The sequence below is a fragment of the Oncorhynchus kisutch genome, linkage group LG28 (assembly GCF_002021735.2).
Source record: "Oncorhynchus kisutch isolate 150728-3 linkage group LG28, Okis_V2, whole genome shotgun sequence".
Classification (NCBI taxonomy): Eukaryota; Metazoa; Chordata; class Actinopteri; order Salmoniformes; family Salmonidae; genus Oncorhynchus; species Oncorhynchus kisutch.
The window spans coordinates 3,316,737-3,342,199 of NC_034201.2; the positions used below are offsets into that span (position 1 = coordinate 3,316,737).

At 45.1% G+C, this 25,463-nt stretch overlaps 1 protein-coding gene across 2 annotated transcripts in view; it reads right to left on the minus strand.

The window, feature by feature from the left end:
• The window catches only part of LOC109873345 (beta,beta-carotene 9',10'-oxygenase), a 103,359-nt gene that overhangs the window by 59,203 nt on the left and 18,693 nt on the right, over nucleotides 1-25,463 (minus strand). For both annotated transcript variants that reach the window (XM_031808178.1, XM_020464992.2), the window contains exons 2-5: nucleotides 18,665-18,881; nucleotides 16,781-16,992; nucleotides 1,884-1,999; nucleotides 1,559-1,661 (exon numbers count right to left, since the gene is read on the minus strand). In XM_031808178.1, the coding sequence (XP_031664038.1) occupies nucleotides 1,559-1,661; nucleotides 1,884-1,999; nucleotides 16,781-16,992; nucleotides 18,665-18,881 (648 nt within the window). The remainder of the gene's footprint in view (nucleotides 1-1,558; nucleotides 1,662-1,883; nucleotides 2,000-16,780; nucleotides 16,993-18,664; nucleotides 18,882-25,463) is intronic.

Consider the following 25,463-nt stretch of genomic DNA (forward strand, 5'->3'; position numbering starts at 1 on the left):
CAGGGTAGCTTCGAAAGACAAAACAAGCTAAAACTTCTCTGGCACAATTAGCATTGTTTTACAGAGCTAATAGAAGAATGTAGCTAGCTACATAAGCACAATTGAGTATAACACCATAAAGGTTATGAAATTAGTAACGTTACCTCGCATGTCCGCGAGGAATATACACAAATATAATATGCTCCATACATACAGTGAGCTACAGTAGAAACAACATAACACGACATACATGAAGTATTATAACGTAATAAGGCACTTACTTTGATAGAAACACACATGTCCAAAGTTATTATCATGTAGTAATGAAAACAACAATGAAGATGAAGTGGGCACCAGCCGGAAAATGTGAAAAAGTTTGTGCAGTTCCTGTTCTGACTGGAGATGGGCAAATGTCTGCATACTTCATCTGCAGAAACAAGGGGGAAGTGCTTGGGGAAGTTTGTCCGGCTCAGTAATGCCTAAAAAATAAATTGTCCGCAAAAGTGAAATGGCCTAATTTTATGTGAATTAATGAGGTGGAACACACCTCAATTCAAATTGTTGTTCGAAAATAATTTGAAATTGACAAGTTAAAACAGCCTATAAAGAAAACAGGCAGCACGCCTTAGTTTGAGGCCTGCACGGATTAACTGTCCTGTTGCGTAACGTTCACATTTTGGAACAATGAGCGCATTCTGACATCACATGCATAAAAACTCATACTGTGCTGACCGTTAGAGATATTTTGAAGTCATATGTGACAAGGTTAACCCAATGCTGTGTTTGTCCAATATTAATATTGACCCAGTGCTGGGTTGAAGAAATGACCTATTTTTTGAGTAACAATAATTCTATAATAATATAATAATAAAAAGTCATATGAATTGCCATATTAAGCATAACCCGATTTCTACCTTTTCAGATGCCAAAATATAAATTGTTTTGAGTATCCTAATTGTTTCAGTGCATGCATTCAACAAAGTTTGGATGCAAGATTTCCAGGGTCGTCATTCTCCAAAGTCCACTCAAAAAGGCAATAGTTCTGAATGAACTGGGTTTGATTTAGTTTTCTTTTTTTAATTATTAAAGTCAATGTTGTTTATCACACAGTAACCAAAAACCTCATTTCATTTTCATATTGTCACTGAGTTTGCAGTTAACAGAATGTTGGCCACAGGTTTCCCAGAATTGTTTGCCAGAAGTTGACAAGTTGCCGCAAAATTACCGTCAAAGTTAGCCTCATTTAAATCATTTGCATGTGAAAATATGAGCTTGTGGCAAATTGGCCACAACTGTTTGCTAGAAGCCAGTTTTATCAGTAACAGAGAAAAGAAAGAAAGGAAAAGGGAGAAGCTCTCCCTATATATATGATATATATATATGTATGATGTATAGGCCAGATGTAGGCTACATATCAATCTCTAAAATACGATTTCATGGTGCTCCTTAACCCTATAATTTGTAATTGCTGGTAATTTTTGACCATTTAATATGATTCATATGTTTCATTGTGCTCCTACATTTGTTTGTGCTCCTACATTTTTCAACTTAGTAGCATGGAGCTTCTATGTAGACTGACCTTTTCTGCCATAAGAGTTGCCCATGTTGTACGTAGTGCCGTCTGGTTCAGTGTGCGGATGCGCAGTGGCCATATTCACAGCAATAAACTTTGTCCAGTCCACCTGTAGTAGAAGAACAGGTCAGATAAAGTACACAGCTGTTACCAATATATGTCAGGTCAGGTGTCTGGGCACTCACTATGATCAATATATATTTCAAACAGGGCATCATTTACGTAAGTCAGTACATTTGTGCAAGGGTATGATTGTAAAATGTGTCTGCTCACTGAGCTCGTTGTTTTCTTTGGCTGTCTCTTATCTCCTATTATTATGTCATCACTGTACCTTATTCTGTGTCTCCAGGCTCTCTGGGTCCACCCTGTACATGTAGTTGGTCTCAGTGCTGACAAAGCAGTCTCCCTTGTACTTTACAAAGCTAACACTGGCATTGTCCGTTGCCTCTGCAGGGAGAAAACAGAAATAAAATGTAGAAATTGATTATTCTATTTTGATGGGGGAAATTGCATCTTGTTGCTGTTGATACTTCTTCATTTTCTTTTCTGATTTAGACGTGCACAAAAGGAATGAGTGAATAACTTAATAGATTTTTGGACAAACTCTTTTTAAACCTTGGTAAATGACTATAGCCTGTGCATGACTTGCATGGCCAATTAAAGATTAAAGTTGCTTGCAAACAGTCATATTTCTGGCAAAGAGTTAAAGTTCTTGCAAAGATGTGCTGCTTGCAAAGAGCCCTGTTGCGGCTTGCAAACCCTTGAGAAGAGGAAAAGCCTCCCTTCTTCCCTCCAATCCCCCTGTTTAAATGTTACATAACCTTCGACTGTAGCCAAGCCCCTGAGGCCTCAAACCAGTTTCCCAGGCAGCAGACCAGCTTGAGTTACAGTTTGAAGAGAGGAACATCTCAATGCATTGTGTTTACTCTCTTTGAAATAGTCTCATAAAAACCAGATCTTGAATAAAGTCCTTGATTTGTCACATTCCTCACTGTTAAACAGAAAAGATCAGCAGAATCTAGAAACCACACTGGAACTGACTCCACCATCTCCACAGGGATCATTTTGAGATTACACCATGAAATAGCACTGCAACATTGACAATAGGCAGCTTTACATTGCTCCAGGTTTATTCAATGCAATGTCACAGAAAATATAATTGCGACATGTGTAATGGAAATGGCAGATATATACTGAACAAAAAATATAAACGCAACATGTAAAGTGCTGGTCCCATGTTTCATGAGCTGAAATAAAAGATCCCAGAAAAGTTCCATATTTACAAATAGCTTATTTCTCTCAAATGTTATGCACAGATTTGTTTACATCCCTGTTAGTGAGCATTTATCCTTTGCCAAGATAATACATTCACCTGACAGATACATTCACCTGACAGGTGTGGCATATTAAGAAGCTGATTAAACAGTATGATCATTGCACAGGTGCACCTTGTGCTGGGGACAATAAAAGGCCACTTTAAAATGTGCAATTTTGTCACACAACACAATGCCACAGATGTTTCAAATTTTGAGGGAGAGTGCAATTGGCATGCTCACTGCAGGAATGTCCACCAGAGCTGTTGCCAGATAACTTCTCTACCATAAGTCACCTCCAACGTTGTTTGAGAGAATTTAGGTCCAACTGGCCTCACAATCGCAGACCACGTGTAACCATGCCAGCCCAGGACCTCCATATCCAGCTTTTTCACCTGCGGGATCATCTGAAACCAGCAACCCGGACAGCTGATGAAAGTGAGGAGTATTTATGTCTGTAATAAAGCCCTTTTGTGGGGTAGAACTCATTCTGATTGGCTGGGCCTGGCCCCCAAGTGTGTGTGCTTTTGGCTGCACACCTGCCCAGTCAGGTAAAATCCATAGATTAGGGCCTAATGAATTCATTTAAATTGATTTGTGTCCTTATATGAACTGTAACTCAGTAAAATTGTTGAAATGTTGCATGTTGCATTTATAGTTTTGTTCAGTATAGAATAAATTATTTAAAGAATATTCTCTAAACAACATTTGTATCCGTTCAACATGGGTCGATTTTTCTTTTGTCAATCTTTCTATATTGTGACAAATAATGGAAACTGTATTTTGACTAAATTATGATTTTGAAGGTACGCAGGGGCATGTGAAGTGACCGCATAACAATAATGCCCCACTCCACATTGAAATCGAAATGTCTACTGCTTGCAAAATTAAATTTTTCAACTATAAAATGTATGTTTATTTGCAAGACAAGGATTGTCCTGACTTTCAAGAATGCTTGAATTGCTTCGTCTTCCTTTTTCCGATTGGCTGGCAGGTTTCACCATAAAATTATTTCAGATCTACAGGAGTGTAAGTTTCACCATGGAACGGACCGTGGCGATACGTTGGCACATGTTAATTACTAGAATATGGCAAATATTTGCCAATTACAGGATTCTATCTATGCCGGCGTTCCCAGGCTCCTGAGAAGTTTTTGATCATCCACCTGAAGGGAGAGTGGCGGGAGAGAGATTGTTCCATCTGACACAGGGCTGAGGAGCGCTAAAGAGTTCGCACTGGACTTCAGAACTCTGGCAGCTGGAGATGGAATGAGCGGGCCCTGATCGACCACTACAGGTGCAACAGAGGGGCAACAGAGGGCTCTCAAGGGATGGTCCTGTCAGTGTTCAGGGAGGTGTGTAGGTGTTTTCTTAGGTGCCACTACGGTGGAGAGTCCAAACCAGGTTTCCACCATGCACATTCCCCCCTAATATGCCGATTTGGCACTCACCTTCTGTAAAAAGAGGGCCACTCAATTGCCACCCCATCGACAGGGGGATTGTGCGATAAATCTCCTGGTAGGCGCTGCACTTCCCAGGAGTCAAGTGTTTCCTCTGTCACAGGAGGAGACGGCGGCTATGGAAACTTATGTCGCCGAATCTCTGGGACAGGGATACATTCGGCCTTCCACTTCACCTGTCTCCTTGAGTTTCTTATCGAGGTTTAAATCAGATTACGGTAAAATACAGTTACCCACTGCCAGTATGACAGAGTCATTGCACGGGGCTCGCTTCATCACAAAATTGGACCTCAAGAGCGCTTACAACCTGGTGCGTATCCGGGGGGGGGGGGGGGGGGGGGGGTGGAAGACGGCATTTAGTACCACTTCTGGGAACTATGAGTACCTCGTCATGCCGTATGGGTTAATGAATGCTCCATCAGTCTTCCAATCTTTGTGGATGAGATTTTCTACGACCTGCACGGACAGGGTGTAGTGGTGTATATAGATGACATTCTAATATACTCCACTACTCACGCCGAGCATGTGTCCCTTGTGCGCAGGGTGCTTGGTCGACTGTTGGAACATGACCTATACGTCAAGGCGGAGAAATGTCTGTTCTTCCAACAGTGCTTTTCCGCGTCAGGGGTGGAGATGGAAAATGACCGCATTTCAGCCGTGTGTAATTGGCCGACTCCAACCACGGTAAAGGAGGTGCAGCGGTCTTTAGGGTTTGCCAACTAATACCGGAGGTTTATCCAGGGTTTTGGTCAGGTAGCGGCTCCCATTACCTCCTTGCTGAAAGGGGGACCGGTGCGACAGCAGTGGTCGGCTGGGGCGGACAGGGCTTTTGGTCACCTGAAGGCTCTGTTTACCTCTGCTCCCGTACTGGCTCATCCTGATCCCTCCTTGGCATTCATAGTAGAGGTAGACGCGTCCGAGGCTGGGATAGGAGCTGTGCTGTCTCGGCAGTCGGGTACGCCACAGAAGCTCCGCCCCTGTGCTTCGTATGGTGCGCCGCCTTGCTGGGATGTACTGGTGGCCCACTTTAGCTAAGGACGTGAGGGTTTATGTTTCCTCCTGTTCGGTATGCGCACAGTGCAAGGCACCTAGACATCTGCCCAGAGTGAAATTATAACCCCTTCCCGTTCCACAACGACTGTGGTCACACCTATTGGTGGATTTCGTGATGGATCTTCCCCCGTTGCGGGGTAACACCACGATCCTGGTCGTTGTGGATCGGTTTTCTAAGTCCTGCCGTCTCCTTCCTTTACCCGTTCTCCCTACAGCTCTACAAACTGCGGAGGTCCTGTTCACCCACGTATTCTGGCACTACGGGGTGCCTAAGGATATAGTTTCTGATCGGCTTCCCCAATTCACGTCTAGAGTCTAGAGGGCGTTTATGGAATGCCTGGTGGTGTCGATCAGCCTTTCCTCAGGTTTCCACCCCGGGAGTAACGGGCAGGTGGAAAGAGTCAACCAGGATGTGGATAGTTTTCTGCGGTCCTATTGCCAGGACCGGCCGGGGGAGTGGGCAGTTTACATCCCCGCCACTCCTCTACCAACCTATCACCGTTTCAGTGTGTGCTGGGTTATCAGCTGGTCCTGGCACCATGGCATCAGAGCCAGATCGAGGCTCCTGCGGTGGATGAATGGTTTCGGCACTCAGAGGAGACATGGAACGCTGCCCATGTGCGGCTACAACGGGCCGTCAGGAGGCAAAAGGCGAGTGTCGACCGCCACCGCAGTGAGGTGTATGCACTGGGGGATCAGGTATGGCTCGCGACCCGAAACCTGCCCCTTCACCTGCCCTGCCGGAAGCTGGGTCCGCGGTTTGTGGGGCCATATGATGGCTCATATACCGTACGAGCCATCATGGACTCAAGGCGTCGGGCGAGGGGCCTTCAGTACCTCGTGGAGTGGGAGGGGTATGGCCCGGAGGAGAGATGCTGGGTACCGGTGGAGGACATCCTAGATCCTTCATTGCTACAGGAGTTTCACTGTCTCCACCCGGATCGCCCTGCGTCCCGTCCTCCGGGTCGTCCCTGAGGCCGGTGTCAGCGCGCTGCTGGAGCCGCGAGTCAAGGGGGGGATACTGTCACGACTTCCGCCGAAGTTGGCCCCTCTCCTTGTTCGGGTGGCGTTCGGCGGCCGACGTCACCGGCTTTCTAGTCACTATCGTTCCATGTTTCATTTTCTTTTTGTCTTGTCTGTACACACCTGGTTTCAATTCCCAGATCTTGTTCCTTATTTAACCCTCTGGCATACATTTCTGTTCTGTCCGTGGTTGTTTGTGTCTTAGTGGTTGTTGTACTTGTTAGTTTGTATGTATTTTCCGATTTGGAATATTGCTTGAATTTTTGTGAGTAAACTCAGTTGTGTTGCTCAAACCTTTGTCCTGCGCCTGACTCCGCTACATCTCTGCACCCAATCGCTGACAAACAGGTTACGAACATCATTAAAAAAAATCACTGGACACATTAATGGAAACATAGCTAGTTTGTTAGCTGTTAAAATCAGATCCAACAACAATTTCAAGGGGTTAGAAATCCAGGGTTTAAAAACAAAGGTGTCATTGTACACTGATGTAAAATTTAAATCGCTCCAAAACCTCATTCAGGATCCAGATACTTTTTCTAATCTCTCTGGATTACAACAAAATTATGATAGATGACACAATATTACGTATTGGATCACAAAAAAAAATACAACTTGTACGTTACTGTTTTTTAAATTACATGAGCAAAAATATTCCATTAGACTTGGAATGGCAAGCTAGACAAAATGACAAGGGCCTATTTATATAATGAATATGAATTCGGATGGAAAGAAATGATTAAATATTAAAGCATTAGACTTCTCACTAAAGGTGTCAGTCATACAAAGGTTATACTTATATCCTAACTGGCTCTCTAGAAAATGCGTAAGAATGTCTCACCCCATGTTCAGAATGGCCTTTTTCCCTTTATTCAGTTTGCAACATCTCACTTTTGGTTATTTGAAAATGAAATAATCTCCAAAATATCACTATTTTTAAAACAAGTCATAGAAAGTAGTTTGCAATTACAGTTTAACCCAACAGAAAAAAACAGGACAACAAATATTGTGGATAAACTCAAATATACTAACAGATTAAAAAAAGGTATAATCTTTGTAAATTATATCATAAATAGGACTGGTGGAGTTATGTCAAACAGGCAGCTAACAAAAATATTTGGAAAGTGGAAGGGGGAAAAAGTAATGTCTTTCGGCCCTGCATTAAAGACCAAAATTTGTTAAAGAAAATTGTGATATATAAAAGAGTATACCAGTTTCATTTAAGGATAAAAAAATGTACAGCTGTGACATACAGATTGCAAAATAGTTGGGAAGATAATTTCGATATTCCGATTTTGCGCAAAACAACGCCGGATTCAAAACTGAGAATTCAAAGTAAATTATTATTCAAAATTCTTGCAAACAATAGCATGGTATATATATGAGGGATACAACCTTTCCCATCTATAGCGTGGTTCTTGCCCCAAAAATACAGAGTCGTTAGATCATTAATTTTAGTACTGTCCAAACCAGCCCCGTTGCAGATCCCGAAGTCTTGCTCCCAGACATACTAAACAACTTCTTTGCTCGCTTTGAGGACAATATAGTGCCATCGACACGGCCCGCTACCAAAACCTACGGACTCTCCTTCACCGCAGCCAACGTGAGTAAAATATTTAAACATGTTAACCATCGCAAGGATGCTGGCCCAGACGGCATCCCTAGCCGCCTCCTCAGAGCATGCTCAGACCAGCTGGCTGGTGTGTTTACGGACATATTCAATCAATCCCTATCTCAGTCTGCTGTTCTCACATGCTTCAAGAGGGCCACCATTCCTGTTCCCAAGAAAGCTAAGGTAACTGAGCTAAACAACTATTGCCCCATAGCACTCACTTCTGTCATCATGAAGTACTTTGAGAGACTAGCCAAGGATAATATCACCTCCACCCTACCTGACACCCTAGACCCACTCCAATTTGCGTACCGCCCCAATAGGTCCACAGACGACGCAATCGCAATCACACTGCACACTTCCCTAACCCATCTGGACAAGGAATACCTATGTAAGAATGCTGTTCATCGACTACAGCTCAGCATTTAACACCATAGTCCCCTCCAACCATGCCATTAAGCTCTAGACCCTGGTTCTCGACCCCACCCTGTGCAACTGGGTACTGGACTTTCTGGCAGGCCGCCCCCAGGTGGGGAGGGTAGGAAACAACATCTCCACCCCGCTGATCCACAACACTGGGGCACCAAAAGGGTGCGTTCTCAGCACTCTCATGTACTCCCTGTTCACCCATGTCTGCGTGGCCATGCACGCCTCCAACTCAATCATCAAGTTTGCAGACGACACTACAGTGATAGGCTTGATTACCAACAACGACGAGACGGCCTACAGGGAGGAGGTGAGGGCCCTCGGAGTGTGGTGTCAAGAAACCTCACACTCAACATTAACAAAACAAAGGAGATTATCGTGGACTTCAGGAAACAGCAGAGGGAGCACCCCCCTATCCACATCGACGGGACTGTAGTGGAGAAGGTATAAAGTGTTATGTTCCTCAACGTACACATTACGGGTAAACTGAAATGGTCCACCCACACAGACAGCATGGTGAAGATGGCACAACAGCGCCTCTTCAAACTCAGGAGTCTGAAGAAATTTGGCTTGTCACCAAAAACACTCACACACTTTTACAGATGCACAATCGACAGCATCCTGTTGGGCTGTATCACCGCCTGATACAGCAACAGCTCCGCCCACAGCCGCAAGGCTCTCCAGAGGGTAGTGAGGTCTGCACAACTCATCACTGGGGGCAAACTACCTGCCCTCCAGGACACCTACACCACCCAATGTCACAGGAAGGCCAAAAGGATCATCAAGGACAACATCCACCCGAGTCACTGCCTGTTCAAGGCGAGGTCAGTATAGGTGCATCAAAGCTGGGACTGAGAGACTGAAAAACAGCTTCTATCTCAAGGCCATCAGACTGTTAAACAGCCATTACTAACATTGAGTGGCTGCTACCAACATACTGACTCAAATATCTATCCACTTTAATAATTCAAAATTGGATGTAATAAATGTATCACTAGTTACTTTAAGTAATGCCACTTTATATAATGTTTACATACCCTACATTACTCATCTCATATGTATATACTGTACTCTATACCATCTACTGCATCTTGCCTATGCCGTTCGGCCATCGCTCATCCATATATTTATATGTACATATTCTTATTCACTCCTTTACACTTGTGTGTATAAGGTAGTTGTTGTGAAATTGTTAGATTACTTGTTAGATATTACTGCATGGTCGGAACTAGAAGCACAAGCATTTTGCTACACTCGCATTAATATCTACTAACCATGTGTATGTGACCAAAAACATTTGATTTGATGAGGCTTGTTTTTGGTCACAGGTCCAGGAATGGTTGAAGAATTGCAACATTTGCTTGGAGCTAACTCTGCAGATCCTGTAGCACTACTGGTTGATTTGAAAAGTCATAGTCAATCGATCAATAAAATAATAATTTTAGCAAAAATGTTTATCTTTAATTACAATCTGTAGAAACTATGAGAATAGAAAGGTTCAGATCTTTTGTGAAACATCACAGCACATTTAAAATACATGGCAAATAGAAATCCAAAATGGACGGTGTTAAGAGATAGATGGGAGGGGTTGAATGGAGCTGAAGGGTGGTACTAATAACGACAAGATTACCCATGTATAATATACTGTGTCTGTAAAATGTATATAGGTTCAGAAATTTTGTGAAACAACACAGTTTTAAATATATGGCAAATATATGTCAAACTAGATGGACATCAGAAATAGATTAGAGAGGTTGAGGATAGAGGAAGGACAAGACTAAAAACTAACAAAATATAACTATTGTAAAACTGATTGTGTCTGTAAAATATATATGGTATGTATAAGATGGAAGTAGAAGTCTAAGTGTTGTTGGTCATTAGTTTAGTCCAATTAGGGGAGGGTGGAAAATAATAAAGGATTTTTTTTAAAGATATGTATGTGTATGTATATGTATGAATGTATGCATTCATGTGTGTATGTGTATATATACAGTTGAATTCGGAAGTTTACATACACCTCAGCCAAATACATTTAAACTCCGTTTTTCACAGTTCCAGACATCTAATCATAGTAAAAAAGGTCAGTTAGGATCACCACTTTATTTTAAGAATGTGAAATGTCAGAGTAATAGCAGAGAGAATGATTTATTTCAGATTTGATTTATTTCATCACATTCCCAATGGGTCAGAAGTTTACATACACTCAATTAGTATTTGGTAAAATTGCCTTTAAATTGTTTAACTTGGTTCAAAAGTTTTGGGTAGCCTTCCACCAGCTTCACACAATAAGTTGGGTAAATTTTGTCCTATTCCTCCTGACAGAGGTGGTGTAACTGAGTCAGCTTTGTAGGCCTCCTTGCTCGCACACGCTTTTTCAGTTTTGCCCAAAAATGTTATGTAGGACTGAGGTCAGGGCTTTGTGATGGCCACTCCAATATCTTGACTTTGTTGTCCATAAGCCATTTTGCCACAACTTGGAAGTATGCTTGGGGTCATGGTCCATTTGGAAGACCCATTTCCGACCAAGCTTTAACTGATGTCTTGAGATGTTGCTTCAATATATCCACAAAATTGTACTTTCTCAAGATGCCATCTATTTTGTGAAGTGCACGAGCCTCTCCTGCAGCAAAGCAACCCCACAACATGATGCTGCCACTCCCGTGCTTCACGGTTGGGATGGTGTTCTTGGGCTTGCAAGCCTCCCCTTTTTTCCTCCAAACATAACGATGGTCATGATGTCCAAACAGTTCTATTTTTGTTTCATCAGACCAGAGGACATTTCTGCAAAAAGTACGATCTTTGTCCCCATGTGCAGTTGCAAACCGTAGTCTGGCTTTTTTATGGCGGTTTTGGAGCAGTGGCTTCTTCCTTGCTGAAGGCCTTTCAGGTTAGGTCAATATAGGACTCGTTTTACTGTGCATATAGATACTTCTGTACATGTTTCCTCCTCTTCACAAGGTCCTTTGCTGTTGTTCTGGGATTGATTTGCACTTTTCGCACCACAGTACGTTCATCTCTAGCAGACAGAACGCGTCTCCTTCCTGAGCGATATGACGCTGTCCCATGGTGTTTATACTTGCGTACTGTTGTTTGTACAGATAAACGTGGTACCTTCAGGTGTTTGGAAATTGCTCCCAAGAATGACTTGTGGAGGTCTACAACTTTTTTCCTGAAGTCTTGGCTGATTTCTTTTGATTTTCCCATGATGTCAAGCAAAGAGGCACTGAGTTTGAAGGTAGGCCTTGAAATACATTCACAGGTAATTGACTCAAATGACGTCAATAAGCCTATCAGAAGCTTCTAAAGCCATGACATCATTTTCTGGAATTTTTCAAGCTGTTTAAAGGCACAGTCAACTTAGTGTATGTAAACTTCTGACGGACTGGAGTTATGAATCAGTGTTAAATATAAGTTAAATAATCTGTCTGTAAACAATTGTTGGAAAAATGACTTGTGTCATACACAAAGTAGATGTCCTAACTGACTTGCCAAAACTATAGTTTGTTAACAAGAAATGTGTGGAGTGGTTGAAAAACGAGTTTTAATAACTCCGACTTCAACTGTAAATAAAGAAACGTCTTCTCACTGTCAACTGCATTAACTTTCGGCAAACTTGACATATTTGTATGAACATATTAAGATTCAACAACTGAGACATAAACTGAACAAGTTCCACAGACATGTGGCCAACTGAAATGGAATAATGTGTCCCTGAACAAAGGGGGGGGGGTCAAAATCAAAAGGAACAGTCAGTATCTGGTGTGGCCACCAGCTGCATTAAGTACCTCAGTGCACCTCCTACTCATGGACTACACCGGATTTGCCAGTTCTTGCTTTGAGATGTTACCCCACCAAGGCACCTGCAAGTTCCCGGACATTTCTGGGGGGAATGGCCCTACCCCTCACCCTCCGATCCTACAGGTCCCAGACATGCTCATTGAGATTGAAATACGGGCTCTTCGCTGGCAATGGCAGAAGTCTGACGTTCCTGTTTTGCGAGAAATCATGCACAAAATTAGCAATATGGCTGGTGGCATTGTCATGCTGGAGGGTCATGTCAGGATTAGCCCACAGGAAGGGTACCACATGAGCGAGGAGGATGTCTTCCCTATAATGCACAGCGTTGAGATTGCCTGCAATGACAATGAGCTCAGTCCGATGAGGCTGTGACTCACCATCCCAGACCATGACGGACCCTCGATCCTGCTCCAGAGTACAGGCCTTGGTGTAATGCTCATTCCTTCGACGATAAACCAGAATCTGACCATCACCCCTGGTGAGACAAAACCACGACTCGTCAGTGAAGAGCACGTTTTGCCAGTCCTGTCTGGTCCAGCGACGGTGGGTTTGTGCCCATAGGCGAAGTTATTGCCGGTGATGTCTGGTGAGGACCTGCGTTACTACAGGCTTATAAGCCCTCAGTCCAGGCACTCTCAGCCTATTGTGGACAGTCTGAGCACTGATGGAGGGATTGTGAGTTGCTGGTGTAACTCAGGCATTTGTTGTTGCCATCCTGTACCTGTCCCGCAGGTGTGATGTTCGGATGTACCGATCGTGTGCAGGTGTTGTTACACGTGGTGAGCAGGGACCATGGTCATCTTTCTTTTGGTGTTTTTCAGAGTCAGTAGTTTTCATAACTGTGACCTTAATTGCCTACTGTATGTAAGCTGTTAGTGTCTTAACGACCGTTCCACAGGTGCATGTTCATTAATTGTTTCTGCTTCATTGAACAAGCATGGGAAACAGTGTTTAAACCATTTACATTGAAGATATGTAAAGTAATTTTTTTTAAACTAATTCTCTTTTAATGACAGGGTCCTGAAAAGGGGACGTTTCTTTTTTTGCTGAGTTTATGTGTATATATATTTATGTGTCTGTCTGTCTGTCTGTTTCTATATATACAGTACACGTCAAAAGTTTGGACACACCTACTCATTCAAGGGTTTTTCTTTATTTTTACTATTATCTACATTGTAGAATGATAGTGAAGACATCTGTCACGGCTCATGTCAGAATGAGTGGACCAAAGTGCAGTGTGTTAAGTGTTTATGATAAACATATTACTCAAAACACTCAAACAAAATAACAAAGAGGGAAAACCGAAACAGTCCTGTCAGGTGCAGACACTAAACAGAAAAAAACTACCCACAAAACCCAAACGAAAAAGGAAAACTTATACAGTGGGGAGAACAAGTATTTGATACACTGCCGATTTTGCATGTTTTCCTACTTACAAAGCATGTAGAGGTCTGTAATTTTTATCATAGTTACACTTCAACTGTGAGAGACGGAATCTAAAACAAAAATCCAGAAAATCACATTGTATGATTTTTAAGTAATTCATTTGCATTTTATTGCATGACATAAGTATTTGATACATCAGAAAAGCAGAACTTAATATTTGGTACAGAAACCTTTGTTTGCAATTACAGAGATCATATGTTTCCTGTAGTTCTTGACCATGATTGCACATACTGCAGCAGGGATTTTGGCCCACTCTTCTGACAGCCTAGTGAGTGACGCTAGTGTTGTGACAAGGTAGGGTTGGTATACAGAAGATAGCCCTATTTGGTAAAAGACCAAATCCATATTATGGCAAGAACAGCTCGAATAAGCAAAGATAAATGGCAGTCCATCATTACTTTAAGACATGAAGGTCAGTTAACCCTCCCGTCATCCTCGTATTGTGTCTAGACCCCGAGTCCTCCGGGTCACCCTGTCCCTTATTGGCTAAAGGCCCAATGGGCGCAAGTGTGACAGTATGCGTGTGAACAGCCTTTGCAGATGTATTTCTTACACCTGCAGCACACCGTGTGTGTGTCTTGGAGTCCATTTTCGGTGGGCAGAGCTGACACCTCTTCCTCTTACTTGCCCCGGTGGCCTGGGCAGCGCGCGGGGCAGCGGCGGGCTCCCCGGGTTGTTGATCACGAGCCGCCGTAGCACCCTGTAGGACATTGACGAGCGCTGATGCCACTTCGGTGCGGGTGAGATGCTGCCTTCTTTGGATCAGCGGCTTGACGAGCGCCTTTCCCAGCTTCTCCAGGAACACCCTGCGCTTGTTCCGCTTGCGAGGCATCCAGTCAGCCTTGATCTCACGCCATATGACAAAGGCGTTGTAGGAGGACACGTCGAGGTTGTTGTGGAAGACAGGTAGGACAATAGAGTGGCGGTGGGCGTGAAGGCAAACCTGGAGGACAGGACCTGTCTGCTCTTTGACTCGAGCAGCGCCGGCGGGAGCTCGGCCTTGTTCTTTCTCACGGTGCCCACCACGGTGAGGTAGTTCGTAGGAGGTAAAGAAATTGTCACACTTGATGTTGCGACCGCTCAGTCCCGTTGTCAGATTGAGGACGACGCACATCCCCTGGTTCTTCTCGGGGCTTCCGCCGGCCGCCTTGCATCTTCCAAGCGTAGCTGGACATTGCGTCGCAGACCACCCACGACTTGATGCCGTATTTCGCCGGCTTGCTGGGGATGTACTGTCGGAAAGGACAGCGGCCTTTGGCAAGGGGAGAAGAGATTGGTGTCATAATCGGCTCGTTGGGGCCAATGAGTGCTACGTTATACATATACTAGCTCTCTCCGCACGCACGCATGCACACACGCGCACACACGCACACACACACACACACACAGTCACCTCGGGCCCCGGGTTGTAGAGGGCCGGCAGCCGCTCCTGCCACAGGTCCCAGACCTCTCGTATGGCTGTGAGTTTGTCCGTGGCGAACCTCGCGGGTCTCAACCGACAGTCTTCGAATCGCAGCAGCCTCGAGCACCTGTGAAAGACCTTGAGTGGCATGGTGGCTCGGAACACGGACCTTCCTCTCTCCGCGTCCCATAGGCTGGCCGCGGCCTCGCCTCGGGACCTGTAGACACCTGCTAGGATCAGCAGCCCTACGTAGGTGCGCAGGTCGGAGTCGACCATGGCTCGCCAGCCGTCGTTGCCGTATTTTCTCGCCACGTGCAGATTCGTCATGCCCACAATTATCCTTTCTATCTCCGGTGTGACAAACAGGTGGAAGGTGGACGCGATGTTGCGGACGCGCGACACGGCGTAGGCTGTGGGGCCCGGAGTCTCGTCCGGCCCGGTGTGGCAGATCGCACTGGCCCTGCGGAGGTGGCGGCCTTATGCCACGGGGGACCATTTGATTTTGCCATTTTTCGACAGCAGCAGTGTCGTTTCCCTTTGGGCTCGAGCCGAGGCCGTCTCTTCCTCGTGTTCATCCTTGCGTTCGTCCTCGCGTTCGTCCTCACGTTCGTCCTCAGAGGCTTCATTGCGTTCATCCTCGCAGTCGTCCTCGCGGTCGACCTCGCGTTCGTCCTCGGGGGCTTCCTTCGGATCTTCCCCCGAAGAGCGCGAAGAGGCCAGGTCAATAATGTTATTCTTTAATACAATGAAGGAAGAATTTCTGTAGTTCTGATAGAGCCTGGTCAACCATGGGGGGCGAAGCCATACACAGCATTATCATCGCATACAAGTGCAGGTCAAAAAAATATAGTAGATATACACTGTGTTCTATCTGTCATGTCATTTTTAACTCCAGACATAAAAGAGCACGTATGTATAGATTGTTTTCATGTAGGTAGGCCTATCTTTCACACTTCAATCCTCTTTTTAAGCCCAACTGGGTTGAAATGCCTTCTTCCGTTTCATTTATTTGTATTTATTCATCAGTGTTTATTTATTTTTGCTGCTTGGGGGTAATTGTTATTGCTTGGATAACCTTATCTACTATTATTTATTGATATTTTAATTTCTTAATATGCGGTGCGTACTGCGCAGAAAACTAGATGAATAATTGTAAGAATCATTGTAATGTTTGTTTAACAATGTGTCCATTAATCCTGTAAGGGATGAGTTGCCAACTGTCTATTTGACTAAATAAAAGTATCTGCTTCAGAGGGAAGGCTAGACAGTATCCGTAATATCTGCATGATCCACATGGCCTACTTTCTGAAGTCTGGTGTGGAGTTAACTCATTTTAGACATAGTATGTGCATCCTGTACTTGTTATTGTACATTGACCCTGACATAACCCTGAGCTGCAATGCATGCATAGCCTACATTTACTTTAGGAGTGAAGACATAGACACTGAATGGTACAACAACACACTGAGTAAGTTATGTCTCTGTCTAAAAGCAAGAATTTTTGAGGAAATCAGCAACCGGTCAACTACTATGCAACTGCAAAACTATGATGAAATGTATAATGACAATGCTGTTACCGTATTAATTAAAGTTACTAGGTGTAAGTGCAAGTGTAAAGTGTTGCTCAAAATATAATTTGTATAGCTGACTGGTTTATATCCACCCCCTCTCCACTCTCTCTGTGACTGTGACTCACCTATCATCTCGAAGCGAGAGAGGAAACGCAGGAAGAAGTTCTTGCAGGGGTCGGGCATGGCCACTGTGCCAAACTCTGACACCATGATGCGGTTCCTCTCGCTGTTCTTCTTGTAAGCATCACTCTGCAGGAAGCGACTCCTGTAGGTTACCTTGCCATCCTCAATCTTAAACTGGTGCAGCATGGCCATCCCATCAAACCAGTGGTTGTAGCTGAAGAATAAAGGACAGTGGGGATAGGTAAGGGCAAGGGAAAGTGTTAAAAACCCCCTAAGATTGATGTCTGCACCCCTGAGTAAATCTAATTAGCATAATAAAAAGATCCCCATAAAAATCTGTCAATTTAAGCTAGAGACATCTGTTTTTTTGCATTGGATGCGTCTCAATCCACCACATCTGCTTAGTTAAATAAAAGTTCAATAAAATAGAAAGGTGACATCTCTAGATCAGTGTTTGTCAGACCAAACTGGGTTCTCACAAAATCGTTTGTAGCATCTGAATTGTTTAGCCTACAAACTAATATGACACATCTATGGAAAGATGAGACTCTTATGAACATTATGGTGTTCTCTGTTTTGATCTACACTTTGTCTGATGTGGAACAAGTCTGAAGTCGGTACAGCTGATCTACCAATGTCTGTCTATAGTGTCCGAACTGTTTGGACTACAAACAAATATATGGTGAGACGCTCACGAACATGTCGGTTGTTTTGCTTTAGAATGCACACAGGCTTCAAGACTTGTCTTAAGGTCCCCAATTACCTATCCCCAAAATTTATGGAAGGATATATGGAGTCTGTTTAGTGAAAAAAAAGGGTTTCGGTAAATAAAAAAAATAAAAAAACATCTCTCAGATATAGTGCAGACACTTCAGAACAATCTTCCTTTAGATTTTTTTGGGGAACAATCTGTTGTGTTCCATGTAGTGAATGTGTTATTCAATGTGTTATTCATGTGGGCTAATAACAGGGGGTCTTCAAGGGATCAAAATTCAAAATCAAATAGCAAAATGATCCTGGTACGACCGTCATAAAACAATTCAATATAGCTTATTAGCCGCCCCCCTAGACATGGCTTAGACTCTTATGGGTTAAAGGTTAGGGATCAAATCAAATCAAATCAAATTTATTTATATAGCCCTTCGTACATCAGCTGATATCTCAAAGTGCTGTACAGAAACCCAGCCTAAAACCCCAAACAGCAAGCAATGCAGGTGGAGAAGCACGGTGGCTAGGAAAAACTCCCTAGAAAGGCCAATACCTAGGAAGAAACCTAGAGAGGAACCAGGCTATGTGGGGTGGCCAGTCCTCTTCTGGCTGTGCCGGGTGGAGATTATAACAGAACATGGTCAAGATGTTCAATGTTCATAAATGACCAGCATGGTCGAATAATAATAAGGCAGAACAGTTGAAACTAGAGCAGCAGCACAGTCAGGTGGAAGTTGAAACTGGAGCAGCAGCATGGCCAGGTAGACTGGGGACAGCAAGGAGTCATAGGTTTAGGGTTAGTGGATAGAATAGGAGAGTGAAGATAGATTAGATTAGTCATGAATAAAGTGGAAATGGATTCATCATGCATCCGTATAGCGTGGTTCTAGATCTGTTTGTATTGTCTTGCCAACTCCTATGGTTGTTGTCCATAGCACTACAGGAGTTGGCAAGACAGCAGAAACAGGTCTGGAAACAGCCTGACGTCCTTATATTTTTTTTGTTAAATGTAAAATAGTTTGGTGGTGAACTGCTAAAAAGGATATGTGTTGATGTATGTCTCTGAACCCCATCCTTGTTATGCCAATGTGTAGCCTACTTGTACTTATTTTTGTTTTATTCTACTGGTCTAATGGTTTCAAGTTGTTCCAAAAAATGTGGCTAAAGGTGTGACTCACTGTTGGTTTCCGAACTCAAACTTCCCTGGGCCGTTGCGGAGGAGGCTGCCTCGGATCCAGGTTGGGATGGTCCCACACACCTCTGTGGCGATGGGCTCTGGGGTCTCCTCCACGGACCGCACCAGAGGGGCGATAGACTCCAGACCCTTCAGCTCTAGCTGGTTACACTTATTGAGCTCCTTTTGCTTGGCATCACTAGACTGTGTGATGGTCGCATCTGCAAAAAAATGATAGATACTTTTATTTTTGTGTCTCTTGAACCTCTAGGATGCTGTGAGTCCCATGACACTCAAACCAAACCGTCATGCATAAGAACAGCCCTTAGCTGTGGTATATTGGCCATATACCACACTGCCTCATGCTTTATTGCTTGATTAGAAAATGTGATTATAAAGACTGTTTGGACTTGGCAAAAGATTTTTGCTCTCATTAAGCTCAGTAAATACATCTTAGTTCTCCACACAAGGCCTCAGTCACAGTGTTTATACACGAAGCAGATGCATAGTCTTACCACCAGAATAATCACCACCACAAAATACTTTCACAAATCGTTTTGGAGCCTTATACTTGCCTTGCAAAAAACTTAAATGACTGAGATTGATCTCTTATTTGTTCCTCTTGAATACCCCCCCTCGAGCATCACATTGGTACCTGCATGAATCACCTCCAAGCACCCCATTGGTTCCTGCATGAACAGTAGGCTGATACTCCATTTCATGGACCCAAGATACATAGGTTCTACATTGCAATATGAATGTCAATACACGCTATAGGTCTATAGTGAGGTGATTTCCCATAGTTAAAGTTCCCTATTATGAGCTACAATGCTAATATTTGTGTAAACTCTTCAGAATTGCAATATGTGGATGTCACTGAGTAGACTGATACCCTATTTCATGGATCCAAGATCCATACCTAAGGCTGCACATTGCAATATGCATTTTCAGTACATTGTAGACAGACTTATGAATGTGACTCATTTCACAACAGTTTCAAAGTCCCACAATACGTGCTATGAAGCTAATATTTGAGAAAACTCTTCACAGTTGTGTTCTATGGGTATCACTGAGTAGGCTGACACCCCATTTCATGGGTGCACAATCTCTAGCTTAGGCTGTACAGTCAAATATCTATGTTCAAAGGCTGTATAGTGAGCTGATTTCCCACAGCTAAAGTTCTCTAATAAGACCTAAGATGCTAATATGTGTAAACTCTACATAGTTGTGTTCTGTTGGTGTCACTGTGTAGGCTGATACCCCATTTCATGGGAGCACAATCTTTAGTTTAGACTGAACAGTCCAATATGTATGTTCAATGGTTATAATAGGCTGAATGCTGCTAACTTCACACTTGTTTTTAGAGTCCCACAATAAGAATTAAGACGCTAATATTTGTGTTAACGAGTGTTTTCCACTAGCGCTTTCTGTCTGCTATACAGCAGGTTACATACTCATTTTCAGCCGGATAGCCTATTTTTTCCACTTAAATTAATTAGGCTACTTTTCAATTCGCAAGTCAGAAAAAAAGTTAGCCGGGCCTTCTTCCACTCGAACTGGGATTGGCAACTCCAGTCCTTAGGGGCCCGGTTGGTGTCAGCCCCAGCTAACACACCAGAATCCAATTAGTTTAATCAGCTGTGTTTGCTAGGGATGAGAAAAAAGTGTGACACCACTCCGGCCCCCGAGGACTGGAGTTGCCCATCCCTGCTAGAATGAACAAAATGCATCTCCTAGTGATCTATTGACAGGACAGGCACCTGTCAGTCACAAAGTTAACGATCACAGGGAAACTGTCTGTCCTGCCTCCGGTACCTGTGCTTGTTATGTTGGCTGTGGTGGCAGTAGAGAGGAAGAGGAAGAGATTAGTTAGTTTAACAGTGGCCAAGTACGCTACTATGGCTATTTGATCATAATGTAGACCTAACAGAGTGGTATACCATCGAAAACGATGGAGAAAATGCATAACATTTTAATAACATGGAAATAGCTCTTCTTTCATTCAGCCTACAGTAGTAGCCAATGTGTGGAGTTAAATGTAGGCCAACATTCCATTAGACTTTGGGGGGAAAAAAACATGCATGGCTTGACCATTAACCTGTTCATCCACTTGTCCTTCAAACAAGGAGGTTGTGTCACGAACCCCGCTTCCTGAGTCTGTGTTTGCCTGTGTTTCTGTCCTGGAGTATGTTTCCGGTGTCCTGGAACGCACCCTGTCTGGTTGCCGGGCAGATTAGCTTGTTGGGAGATGATGTTCACCCGCACCTGTATCCCATCAGTAATCTGCACACCTGTCCTGATCATCACCTCTCCCCTTCAAAAGCTCTGACCTGACATCCATTCCCTGCCGGATCATTAGCCATGAACAGTATGTTGTGCCATAGTATCAGCCTCAAGTTGGATAGAATTTGTTTTGTTGTTTTGTACGTCTTGCTTGCCTTCAACTTACCTCCGTTTGTTCTGTCTTCAGTTACTCACCCGGATCATTTACCCCATTCCCGCCTGGTCATCGGAGGATTCCGCTTCCCCATTGGATCCACCTATTTACTCCCATCAACTCACCACCGCTGCCCGCTACGCCACCTGGATGTATCTACCCACTCACATTCACTTGTAAATAAATACTCACCTTCTTCCTACTCTCCTTGTCCTGGTCTGCTTCTGGGTTCGATTTTGAAGAAACGTGACAGAACGATCCGGACAAGGATGAACCCAGCGGACCTGGATTCCGTTTGCCATGCCATTACCCAGCAGGGGAAGACACTGGGACAACACAAGACGACGCTACAGGAGATAGCGGGTGCAATCCAGAATTTATCTGCTAGCTTGATACAGATCCAGGATCAGCTCAGTTTGCCGGCGATTCATTCACCACCTGTTTCACCCATCTCACCTGCCGTGTCTGATGCGGTTTCCTTCCGTGAACCCAAGGTACCGACGCCTGATAAGTATGAAGGGGATTTGGGAAGATGCCGTTTGTTTCTTATGCAGTGTGGGTTAGTGTTTGATCTGCAGCCCCATTCTTACGCCACTGACAAGGCTAGGATAGCCTTTGTTATTGAACTGCTGCGTGGAAGAGCTCTGGAATGGGCTTCAGCCGTTTGGGAACGACAGGAGACCTGCATGGCTTCATACCAGGAATTCACGGGAGAGATGAGAAGGCTTTTTGACCATCCAGTCCGAGGTAAGGACGCAGCTAAACGTTTGTTCACTCTTCGCCAAGGAGCTTGCAGTGTGGCAGACTTTGTGATAGAATTCAGGACATTGGCTGTGGAGAGTGGTTGGAATGAGGAATCACTACAAGCGGTTTTTTACCAGGGGTTGTCGGAGCAACTCAAGGACGAGCTGATCTCCTATCCAGAGCCTAGTGACCTAGATAGTTTGGTTACCTTAGCTATTCGGGTAGATAATAGAGTCCGAGAGAGAAGGAGGGAGAAGCAGTGGGGTCCATCTAATCAATCTGAGACTCGGTTACCATTCGGGTCAGGAAGTGGACCAGAACGGGTTGATAATTTTCCCTCACACGGGATTAGTGGAGGAGTCCTGCCGCCAGATCCTGAACCTATGCAAGTGGGGCGGTACGGGTTAACTAAGGACGAGCGCCAACGTAGACGTGAGACCAACAGCTGCCTCTACTGTGGTAGCTCGGGACATTACATCTCCGTTTGTCCTCAGCGCCCGTTAAACTGCTCGGCTCGTTAAGTTTGGGAGGTTTGTTAGCGAGCCAGTTTCAACCTCTCAAGAGCCCTGTCAGACCTCGTTTTCCTGCTACCCTCATAAATAAGAATCAAAGTTTAGCGATTAACGCTTTCATCGATTCAGGTGCCGATGACAGCTTCATTGATGCCGACTTAGTGGAACAGCTGGGGCTTTCCAAGGAGCAACTACCGGAAGCCATTGAAGCAACCACTCTGAACGGCAGTAGTCTGGCACGGATCACTATGAGGACCGAACCGGTTAAGATGTTGTTGTCGGGGAATCATTCAGAGGTTATTTCTTTTTTTATTTTGCCTTCCCCCCCATGTTCCTCTGGTTCTTGGATACCCCTGGCTAAGAGAACACAATCCTTCGTTCGATTGGGTGACTGGTAAGGTGACTAGTTGGAGCATTGAGTGCCATGCTAACTGCCTCAGGACTGCCTGTTCTCATGCTGTCCCCAGTCGGGTCAGTGAGTCTGCTCCTCCTGATTTGTCCCTGGTTCCTGAAACATATCATGAGTTGGGTGAGGTGTTCAGTAAGCAGAAAGCTCAGTCACTTCCTCCCCACTGACCTTATGATTGTACAATTAAGCTGTTCCCTGGAGCTGCCTTTCCCAAGGGACAGTTATACAGTATTTCTCGACCTGAGCGGGAAGCCCTGGAGACCTACATAAAGGAGTCTCTTGCTGCAGGTCTCATTCGTCCCTCATCATCACCCCTGGGAGCTGGAATTTTTTTTGTGAGTAAGAAGGATGGCTCTCTTCGACCGTGTATTGATTATCGGGGGTTGAATGATATTACGGTAAAGAACAAGTACCCCTTGCCCTTGATGAGCTCCGCTTTCGATTCTTTACAGGGTGCTACTGTGTTTACGAAGCTTGATCTACGCAATGCGTATCATCTGGTTCGGATCAAAGAGGGGGACGAGTGGTTGACTGGATTCAATACACCTATGGGACATTTCGAGTACCAGGTGATGCCGTTTGGACTTTCCAACGCTCCAGCAGTGTTCCAAAGTTTGGTGAATGACGTGCTGAGGGATATGATCGGTCTGTTTGTGTTCGTTTACCTGGATGACATCCTGATTTTCTCCAAGGAGCTTTCCAGCCACATCCAGCATGTTAAACAGGTTCTGCAGCGGTTATTGGAGAACCGTCTGTTTGTGAAGGCAGAGAAGTATGATTTTCACGCCCACACTACATCCTTCCTCGGGTACATCATCTCCAGGGGTGGACCAAAAGAAGGTTCGGGCGGTTCGGGATTGGGCCCGGCCCGGTACGAGATTGCAGCTCCAGAGATTCCTGGGATTTGCGAACTTCTATCGGAGGTTTATCCGTGATTACAGCCGGGTGGCCGCCCCTTTAACTGCTCTGACATCTTGCACCAGAATATTCTGTTGGACTCCTGAGGCAGACCGAGCATTTCTGAACTTGAAGAGCCGATTCACCAACGCACCGATTCTATCTCAACCTGACACTTCCCGTCAGTTTGTTGTTGAGGTGGACGCGTCTGATGTGGGGGTGGGCGCCATCCTGTCCCAGCGTAGCTCCACTGACGGTAAACTCCATCCATGCGCCTTCTACTCTTGTCGTCTTTCACCAGCTGAGAGTAACTACGATGTGGGTAACCGGGAGCTTCTCGCTGTGAAGCTTGCCTTGGAGGAGTGGCGTCACTGGTTGGAGGGAGCGGAGCAACCGTTTGTGGTCTGGACTGACCACAAGAATCTGGCTTACGTGCAATCGGCTAAACGTCTCAACTCCCGTCAGGCCAGGTGGGCTTTGTTTTTTGGACGCTTCAATTTTTCCCTGACGTTCCGACCTGGGTCGAAGAACGGCAAAGCGGACGCCTTGTCCCGGATGTTCTCCAAGACGGATGAGAGTGGGGCCAAGACTGAGACGATTCTTCCCCAGAACCTTGTCGTGGGAGCCGTTACATGGAAGATTGAGGAGGATGTGATGGCGGCCCTTCGGACGCAGCCCGGCCCCGGTAACGGTCCACCCGGTCGGTTGTTCGTGCCTGAGTCGGTCCGTTCTGCTGTTCTTCAGTGGTCCCACGCCAGCAAGATAGCTTGTCACCCTGGCGTTGCTCGGACTATGGCGCTACTGCGCAGACGATTTTGGTGGCCTGCCATGGGAGAAGATACCCGGAGGTTTGTTGCCGCATGTCCTGTTTGTGCTCAGAACAAAAGTACCAATCGGCCCAGCTCTGGGCTTCTTCACCCCCTACCTATTCCTCGGCGACCTTGGTCGCATCTGGCCCTGGATTTTGTCACGGGATTGCCCCCTTCTGTTGGGAACACGGTCATTCTGACCATTGTGGACAGATTCAGCAAGTTTGCTCATTTTGTCCCTCTCTCCAAGCTTCCATCTGCCACGGAGACGTCCGAGATCCTTGTTAGGGAGGTTTTCAGGGTCCACGGATTGCCCAGTGACATTGTTTCTGACCGTGGTCCTCAATTTACCTCTGCTGTCTGGAAATCCTTCTGTTTGGCCATTGGAGCTACAGTCAGTCTCACTTCTGGATTTCACCCACAATCTAATGGTCAGGCGGAGAGAGCCAACCAGAAGATGGAGTCCACGCTGCGTTGTCTTGTCTCCTCTGATCCCACCTCTTGGTCACCTCAATTACCCTGGGTCGAGTATGCCCATAATACCCTTCCTTCATCTGCCACTGGGATGTCCCCCTTCCAATGCCTGTACGGATACCAACCTCCCTTGTTTCCTTCTCAGGAGAGGGATCTTTCGGTTCCTTCTGTCCAGGCCCACATTCGTCGTTGCCACCGGACCTGGCATCGGGCCAGGAAGGTTCTCCTTAGAGTTTCTGACCGGTATCAGATCCAGGCGAATCGTCGCCGTATTCCTGCTCCCGCTTACACCATCGGAGATAAGGTTTGGTTGGCTACACGGGATCTTCCTCTACGGACTGAGTTGAGGAAACTGTCACCGAAGTTCATTGGTCCGTTTGTGGTGGAGAGAATCATTAACCCTGTTGTGGTCCGACTCAAATTGCCGGCAACGCTTCGAGTACACCCCACTTTTCATGTCTCCTGCCTCAAGCCGGTTCTCATCAGTCCTCTGTTGCCCCCTCCTCCTCCTCGGATGATCG